General features: G+C 40.6%; 1 protein-coding gene across 1 annotated transcript in view; it reads right to left on the minus strand.

Annotated features, from left to right (window-relative positions):
• LOC101856751 (receptor-type guanylate cyclase Gyc76C) overlaps positions 1-9,974 on the minus strand; it is a gene marked incomplete in the record, with an annotated part of 235,481 nt that overhangs the window by 60,061 nt on the left and 165,446 nt on the right. The window contains 1 exon segment of the mRNA XM_035971646.1: positions 1,922-2,073. Coding sequence (XP_035827539.1) covers positions 1,922-2,073 — 152 coding nt within the window.

The raw sequence follows: 9,974 nt of genomic DNA on the forward strand, positions 1-9,974 counted from the left end.
GGGGGGGGGGTACAGAAAGCTCAGTTGGTGTCATGCTGGACTACAAAGCGGATGACCTCGGTTCGAATCCCCAACAAGGCAAGGCGCTCTGAACTTGTTTTGGGGAGTTTTTATGGCTCGGCCCTATGGGAGATTGGTGTTCAGACTGGACGTTCCGCCGTTTAAGTAATCTTACAGTATTAAGAATGGGTGGTAAATCTATACTACAACAGCTTCCCAATTGGCACACATTTTAGATGATATAGAGGGCGGGCCGCCTCATCCTTGCCGGCCAGGGCTAACCCGAGCTTAATGTGATACAGCATCACAGTAGACTGACGGACAGTGAGTGTATGGGTTTTACACCTCTTTCAACACTTTCAGGTTATTTATGAGGCGGCACCTCCGAATTTAACATCGGTCTCTGGCGAAACTGAGTCAAATAATTGGTTATGAGCATTGACAATATCACAAAAAGACCAGAGCTCATGAACAACCAGTTTAGGATTTGAACCAGGGTCATTCGCTCTGTAGTCCAGCATGACACTAACTGAGCGAACGGAGCACTCAACTAACAGACGGAGATATTCGGAAAAAAAACGCCTCCCCTCCCGGAAACTGAACTCTCGTTTTCTACATGCAGTGGGGAAGGGCCTAACAATCCCACTGCAGACGCTGGTAAACTTGCAGTGCTCGGTCAACAACAAAAAAGTGTAAAGATCACATGCTGCGTACTATAAGTTGAACGATTGATTACCCCGAAATGCGTTTGAAAACGAAACGGTATAAACAAAATCAAAACTATTTGATGTCCATGAACCTTTGAAGAGTAAAAAAAAAGTAGAAGACCTGCTGTTTATTTAGTGTGAATATTGTGGGTTTTACATGTGTGGAAAAATAAGGTTCGAAGCTGGCATGCATTGGCATGCTAAGATTACTTGCTTTTGGGGAGAGCATAAAATATAGTTTCAAACTTCTAATGAATAAGTAAAAGGAAAATTAAAAAGCATCCTTTATAATCTTGCAATAAATACGAGACAACAAGAACTTTTCTGATTCGAAATGCATAAATAAAATAAAGCGTTCCGGTTTTTGAGGGACCCTGATAAAAATATCATAATGCAAACATACCAGAAATGATCCACTCTCATAGGACTAGAGCCAACGTAAATATTTACCTGCCTGTGCCATGTGCTGGCCTAAGAACTTAGATAAAACCACAGAGATGGGAAGTTATCTTAATATGTCTCTGATTGTGCAGTTCTGTTTCACTTATTCATTCCATAAGACACAATTTCGTGACCTTGAAATCTGCCTGTCAGGACCATTATGGGCTTAGGGGGATACAACATCCATGAAGACAGATACAGTAATATGTTAGACAAAACAAACCTCCTTTGCTGGGAATAAGGCTCACGTCATTTGCGAGCAACGGTAAGGAGTCTTACTTTTACACCAATGTTTCTGTAATTTATAGAACAACAACCCGGTTTTCTTTTCCCATTAGCAAAATCTTATATTATTATAGCAAGTCGTTTTCTTTTTATGTCAACGATTTCTGCTAGATTTCTGATACAAAATTACTGTCAAGTAGAGTCATTGACGAGGGGTTTAGATAGATGATTACTGGGATGTAATCTTCAGCAAGACATTTTAACTCTTCATTTTGAAAAAAAAGGGTACAGAACTGTGGCTATCAGTAATTTCGTGTTTACGTTTTCTGTGTAGTGATACTGTATACGTATGCTCAGGTTGTATTTTTAGATCAAATGTATATCTGCATTGTGCGAACATACATGCATTGTACGAACATACATGTATTTACTCACGGGGATCAATGAAAGTGGTCTTTATCTTATTTTGTTTCAGCTGACGTATTTTTTTTTGCTACTACCCTTCTGTCCATTTCTCCACTTCTGTGGAGGGTACTGAAACAACTCACCTGTCAGTCTTGCCATAGATGATGGAGAACTTGGTCCAGTTGAAATGTCTGAGCATGGACACCACCGACTTGGTGATTTGGACGGCAGGTGGGAAGGTCCGGGCGAAAGATGGAAAGCGTTTCTTGTCCGAGACCTCGTCATCCGAGCAGACCTGGGAATGAAAATAATGAGACCATCAGCTTATTGAGGTCGTGCTGTTTCAAAAGATGCATAGTCTTGTTGTTCATACCGATTTTGCCATTCTGTTTTCTTTACACTTGACAGAAAGACTTTAAAATCGAGGGCAATAGTAAGCATACTATGAAATATACAAATTTAAGTTTTCTGTTTCGAACTGTGCCGCAACATTGTCTTTAGTCTTCTGCTGGTCGAACATATGTGCCCTGTTTGTCCTTGAAGATTCAATCGACCTTGAGGTTATTTTAACAACTACCGTGATACGGGTATGTGGGCGCACCATCTGTTTGTTAGAGTGATATAATGGAACACGCTCGGTGCGGGCACTTTGGTTCGAACGCTCAAAAGAATGTTTGAACTGGGTTTGTTTGGTTTCTTTCGAAGGCAGCCTTTAGGATTCTGCTCTAGCCGTGTAAAAAAAACAAACATTGTTTACAATCGGAATGTTTGTACACTGTATCCCTATGAAAAGATGGATCTGTCTTGCAAGTGCAAGTCCTTTGCCCCTTAGGCGAATGACCAACCATTATACCACATACGCCAGCAACGAGATAAAAAAATGGAAATAATCCAACCGAGGGAAGTAACAAATGGATACTTCACTAATTTAAAAAAAGAAAGAAAGAAAATTCAGAGAAATTTACTTCAAACAAAATTATACGTTACGTAGTACTTCATCACTAAATTCGGCATACCTTTAAAATGCAACTGATATCTCTCCGTGAAATTCATTAAAAGAGTCCAGTTCTAGTTTCAAGAATTTTTTTTTTTTTAAACTCCTGACACAATTAAAAGGGACCATCTGAACTATCAAAGGAGTACCCTTAGAAGTTTTATTATAGCCACGGCCGGAGGATTGGGTACTATGAAGTTTGATCTTCCCTAGCGCTGGCTCTTCAGCAAAGATGTTCTCCATACGGGTCCTGTTCATCATCTAATAAAAGAAGCTCTCGTAGCTGAAGACAGCTGATATTTCAATTTGCTGCTTGGACCAAAAAAACAACAACAACAAAACCGTTGAGAAGACTCTTTTTTTCATAAATTTGAAAAAAAAGTAATACTGAAAGCTTCAAAGACTGAACCAGTACACATTTAAAAAGGTTTTCTTCTCTGCCTCCACCAAGACCATTGCTGTTTTTTCTTTATTTATTCTTTTTTTTCTCTTTGTTCGCAATGCCTATTTGTTCATTTGTAAATCCGTCAGTCAGCCCCCCCCCCCTCTCTCTCTCTCTCTCCCTCTCTTTGTCTCTCTCTCTCTGTCTCTCTCTCTCTCTCTTTTTCTCTCTCTCTCGGTGTCTCTTTCTCTCTCTCTCTCTTTCTCTCTCTCCGTCTGTTACTTTCTATCCCCCTCTCTTTCTATATCGCCTTGGTCTACTCCCTCTCTCTCTCTCTCACTCTCTGTCTCTATCTATCTCTCTCTCCCCACCCTTTCTCTTTCTCTCTCTCTCTCTCTCTCTCTCTCTCTCTCTCTCTCTCTCTCTCTCTCTCTCTTCCTTTCTTTCTTTGAAACATTCACGCAAAACACACAAGCACTACCTGCTGGCACACACGCGCACATAAACACACACACACACACACACACACACGCGCACACACACACACACACACACACACTCACACACAGAGAGAGAGAGAGACAAACACACACACACACACACACACACACACACACACACACATACACACACGCCCATGCACACGCACACAACTTACATTAAAACGTCCTCCTTGAGGTAACGTTTGCATCTCACTTATAAGATTTAAGTAAATAACTGCACAAAGTAAAATATTAGAAACATAAAAACGAAATATATGTGCCGGCAACACAAAACCAATAAGCAAACATATGCAAACAAATAAAAATACACAAGGTAAAAGAAAATAACATCAGGAGAAGCCTATAAAGACTGGGTGCATTTTGCAGTGAACAATCATTACTAAGGAAATCAAAAGAAATGCAAAATCTTAGACGTCTTTTTTTCTGTTTGAAAAGTAACAACGGGTGCCCAACGTCCTGGTTTGTCCTTTGATATTTAACCGATCGTGAAGCGTAAGGGGATCTGAGGATATGAAACAAGGAATTATCAGGAAGGAAGCTTGTAATTAGCGTAAGAGAATCGATCCGATGTCCTATCGCTGTATGAAAGTGTGTATTAGCTGATTATTGTTACAGAGTATTTATCCCTGAAATTGTTCATTCGTCGGTATAAATCTGAGCTACCTCCTCGGTCGATCCATTTTTAAAGACCAACATTTCTGAATGACTGGGCGTATTGGCACTAGTCCATCTCAGCCATGCACATCGTGTCCGATAACGGTATGATGCATGGCGAAGGGAGATGAAATACAAATGACATGAAAGAGGCCATCCTTGTTGCAGAAATCGTACTCACTCACACCCCACCCCCCCACCCCCCCCCCCCCCCACCCCAGTCATCCTTACAGTATCACACGATTCTGATCGATGTCTGTGGTGTGCCAATTGGGAATTTTGCTGCCGCACGTAGGAGACCCGAGTTTGATTCCCGAGTGGGGAGAAACTTTTATCTAGTATCACTGTCTTCCTGCTGCGGAGTTGTATCCTTCTCAGCCTAGGTCGGTCCTGGCAGATGGGGTAGGAAGCCCGTCTCCTGTATCATCTATATCATTGAGTTAATAGAGCGGTAAACATCTCATCATCATCTGGTGCCTTGCCGACTGGCGTGGGCGATCATGGACCTCCGCTTCACTCTGTCTTGCGTTGCAGCGATGGTGCCTGTCGATTTTGCTGTTCCCAGTCATGTTGTCAACCTGTCCACTATCTTTTCACTCTGCCTCTCTTTTCATCAAAGTTGCCTGTTGTTACGATATTCTCCAATCTTTCTTTCCGCATTGTGGGTCTAAAGATGTTTGCCTGTCGCTTTCGTATATTCGTAATAAGCTGTCGTCTGCTATTTGCTTCAACCAAAACTTCTTCATTTGTTTGTCTAGCTGTCCATTAGATACACAGCTTGCATCTTATGAACCACAGCTCTCTCGCCTTTGTTCTTTCCAGCTGTCTATGAACCTAAGTCCATGCTACATCTGAACCTGTGAATATTTACATATATTTAAACCCCCAACTAATCTGGGTTGCTTGACATTCCATTCTGTCAGAGGCCTTTTCAATCTCTCACCAACTTAATCATTACTTCGTTCACACACTCACTCACTCACTCACTCACTCACTCACTCACTCACTCACTCACTCACTCACGCACGCACGAACGCACTCACTCACTCACGCACTCACTCATTCACTTATCTCCGAAGTCTCTCCCCCTTCTCTTGCTCTAACATCAACTCTTTTAGGCGCATTCTTCCATGCAAAAACTGTCTGATCAATTCACACATGCAAGTGCAATCGTGGTCTTAATAATCCATCCTTTCAGTCCCTCGCCCACTCACCAAAGACAGGAATATTCAAAAATCCATTTATTTACGCGCCCAGTAATCAGCGTTTAATTTACATTCATTCCCACGTGATGTTTTCCTGTGTCGCATGGATATCGAACCAACATCAGCAGATACAACAATTCTTTAAAGATCGTCGATTTCAGAAACATAACTCATAATCGAAAAACCAATATTTATGCTGAAGTTTGTATTCCTTAGGGCTACGAAATAAAGAGAAATTATGCGTTTGCGTTTGAAATAATTTGCTGAGTCCGATATTCTGCGCAATAAGATTAGAGAAACGTTCCTTTGTAAGTTGAATTTCCCCCAGGAGATCATTAAAAGGCGTAGACTCTTTTTTCCCTTTAGGAAGACGTTAGACCCCAAGACATATTATAACTCTTTCACACTGGAAAATATGTGCAAGATGAGGAATATAATTATTTGTATTCGAATGTCTCCTCTTTCTAAACAACAAGACTGATATGGAGAGGAGGAAAAGAAGGAGAGACAGATAGATAGATAGATAGATAGATAGATAGACAGATAGATAGATAGATAGATAGATAGATAGATAGATAGATAGATAGATAGATAGAAAGATAGAGAATTTTAGAGAGATAGAGGAGGGGGATGGGGGCATGGGATTGATTAGAGATAGAGAGAGGGACATAATGAGAAAGAGAGAAAGTTTGTGAGCGTGCGATATGTGTGTGTGCGTGAGAGAGAGAGAGAGAGAGAGAGAGAGAGAGAGAGAGAGAGAGAGAGAGAGAGAGAGAGAGAGAGAGAGAGAGAGAGAGAGAGAGAGAGGGGGGGGGGGGGAGAGAGAATTGTTACATTCAGTAGGTCGTGCACAATTTTTGCATGATACAGTCAGGAAATCTGACACCCTTTTTAAAGAAAGCACATTAATTAAAAACATTATGCTTTTACCGCAGACAGGATCATTTTTATCTATTTATAGCGTGATAAGTTTGGTTTTTTTTATGAGTCATTAAATGGTATGGTTTTCAGAATCCGAACTTTTCAAATTTTATTATATCTACGGAACTGAATTGGTTTGATTTGTACAGCTTTATTCAAACTGGTAAACTGAAATTTGGAGACTCAGTACTTTACTTCTAAACTCCCGTGATGTTCCTCACCGATGCCATTAACAAACAAACAACAATTTTCCACAAAACAGGCTAGCAGGCCTTTTTAGTCTAATGGCTAGACTTTTTAACCGTTGCTCTAACAAGATATGCGTTCCATTTCCGATAGAGGAAATGCATTTCATCGAGTAGTTTCTTCTATCGGATGGAATGCTGTATTCATTCACCTGGGGTTGCCCATGACCGCCATGGCCTAAGCAGTCCGCTTCCATATTTATCCGTACGGTATTGGTGATAGGTTAAAGCACTAACATTCAATAAAGTGAGTGTGAGACCATATTATTATATACACTACATTCTGGTTTGTTCTTTTTATAAATCACACAATTGGTATGTGTTACGGGCAATAATAACAGAACGCAACGAAGAACTTTTGTATAATCTACTAATCTTTGCATCATAATTGCAAGGCTCACCAGCTATAGCATGGTGAGTATCATGCTGAAAATTGCCTTTTACTCCAATTTTATACTCGGGGTTTGTTTTTTCTTGCTTTTTTCCATTTTTTAAAACACTATCCACCCATTTGACTCGGTTCAAACAGAGTTGGGTGGGGGCCCTACTTTAGCTCTGGTGGTATCATGCTAGATTAAAGAGTTGATGGCCCTCGTTCGAATCCCAGACTGAGCGTTCATGAAATCAGATCGTTATGTTGAGTTTTCAAGGCTCGCAACCCATTTGGCTCCGTCCTACTGAAAACATGTTAAATTCGGAGCGATTCTCCCAACAGCTTCAGCGCAACAAGGTTTTAAAAAGATACCTCATCTTTCTTCGAGGCACTCAAGAAATCATTTTACCTGACTCCAAAAGGAATGCAACAATAATTAGAATAAGTAACTCAAACTAATATCTGTACTATTTGAACTTCCGCTCAACGCCCCTCCCCCTTTGGCTCACGAATGGTAACTCTTATCTTTTCTATTCTTTTTTATTTTGTTTATTTTTATTTTGGTAAGTGTTTTACGGCGCTCGCAACTGCATAAGGTCATATGAGCGTGCGGGACACACTACTTTTAGTTGGTAGGAAATTTTGAATTTTGCCCAGGTGGCGGCCGAAGCCTACTCTTGTTGATTTTAGACCACCAAGAGATCTTTAACGTGCGCAACTTGCACATGGGCCCTCCGAGATTTTTCGCCCTTGTCCGAGAAGGCTAGTTGTAGATATTTCCTACAAGAAGATCAGGGGTGTAGCAGAAAAACAGCTGTAAGAAGGAGTCAAGGAGTAGCAGTAGAAAGGCTGCTGAAAGAGTCAGGAGCCCAGAAGAGGGGGCAAAGGGGGTGAGGGGGAGGGGACCGAAAGAGGAGACGAAAGCAGACGACAGAATATTGCTAGAGGGCAGGAAAGGAGACAATTTTAGAGAAGAAAATTTTTCGGTCGCTACCCGGATTTGAACTCGGGTCCTTTGAATGAGTGGCCAACATTTTAACCTCTAGGCCACGAGAATAAGTAACTCAAACAAATATCTGTACTATTTATTGAACTTACGCTCCACCCCCTCTCCCTTTGGCTCACGAATGGTAACTTTTATCTTTTCTATTCGAAAATATCTTTCGCCAAATCGTGCTTCAATCAACGATTTAATACTCCTGCGATTCAGATTTGTCTATGACAGTATAAATATGATGATAACAAAAGTTGACCGTTTCTAAGACATTCAGTTTAAGAAATAATGCGTGTTGTCAACAAGCTCTTCTAAAATACAAACCACTCTTTTACTTTCCAAAATGCTCCTTAAGACTTACGCTCACAAAAACATTGGCTGTGGTATGAGCTATAAAAACATGAATGCTATTCCCATTTATATTAATGAAATCTTACTGTTGGAGGAGAAACTAGTGCCCAGATTTATATTTATAAAAGACTATCATTTCCGTCCTGAAAGAAGTACCAAAGAAAAGACTTAGTAGATGTCTAGACACCGTTACCTATAAGGTATGGACAAAAGCGTCTGGGACATAATGATTTGGCCCTTTGCGGTTTGTTACATGCAGACGGCATTAGTTTGATTCCCCAAAGGGGAAGTCTATTCCATCGGGTCGCTCCGTCATTCTGCAAGAATGCCAAACGAATCACAATACGATGGAATCAGGCGCTCGTCAATTTTTGGGCATGTGGCGTTATTGGTATCATCTTAAAGCTTATTCATTTGTCTATCTTTCTATGTAAAAAGTTCATCTACTTGAAACAGAAGTCGAGATATTTGTGATTGAAAGAGTTGAGGTCCCTTTGTTTCATACGTAAAAGTAGCCAGAAAATGGCCGCCAAAGTTTAGTGACTTCCATACCTCGAGAGTTCTTGGAACGTAAAATTTACATTTTATGTGCCTTTAATCGACGTTTTTCAATACAACAAATGCAAAAATATGTTTCTAAATGGGCATGAGCGGTATTGAGCCAAAAAGCAAAAATTCGATAAAACTGTCATAACATCCCGCTTTCTTCGATTTTATTATTTTGACCTGCGCCTGATTTCACCCCGAGACCTCACATATTATTTCCCTCAGACCCGGTTTACTCTGATATGCAAGGTCGAAGCACCACCCGTCTTCCAAATTATCTCATTTTTTCTGTCGATAGGGCAGTAAAACATTTACGATCAGCCCTGGAGACACCAGTTACAGAGGTCAACATGACAGTTTAGAGATACGTATGGATGCCAACACTTCGTCGTTATTTAGGGGTGTTTAATACTTCATCAGCAATAACACAGCCTATGGCCCTTATAGGCAGACTAGGGTGTTTTTCCCCCGAACCCCAACAAACAAAGCTATTATGTCTCTGTTATTGGCCGGCGCTGTGCATCACGATTACGGCAATACTTCAGTGAGTAGCTAGTTGTTGTCATACACAGGTGACTCAGTGATTCACAGAAGAAATAATAAAATCCCGACTTTCGTGTCCAAACAGGTTTAATCTTTCGCTGGGCCAACGTCTTGTATCTACTTGTAAACTCGTAAAAGTATCCCACTGCTGCGAGAAGTAAACATGAGATAATGTTGCTGAAAACGGATATCTGCCTCTGAACTTTATATGGATTTCGCTTTCTATCCATTTAATCATATCGTTAAAATTATAAGTCTCTATGAGTTTAACAAACAAGACTCGTTAGATAAATGTCTGTGATGTTATGAGTATACATTAGGATGTAATGAAAGGCTTGATTGTTCTCAGATCTACAGTCAACGTGTAGAGTTCCTCTCCTAGAATTTTAAATGCACACCAAGAACTTATGGATAATGACAGAAGTAGAAAAGAGAGAAATGGGGAGAGGGAGAGAGAGAAGGAGAGAGAGAGAGAGAGAGAGAGA

The sequence above is a fragment of the Aplysia californica genome, unplaced genomic scaffold (genome assembly GCF_000002075.1).
Source record: "Aplysia californica isolate F4 #8 unplaced genomic scaffold, AplCal3.0 scaffold00475, whole genome shotgun sequence".
Taxonomy (NCBI): Eukaryota; Metazoa; Mollusca; class Gastropoda; order Aplysiida; family Aplysiidae; genus Aplysia; species Aplysia californica.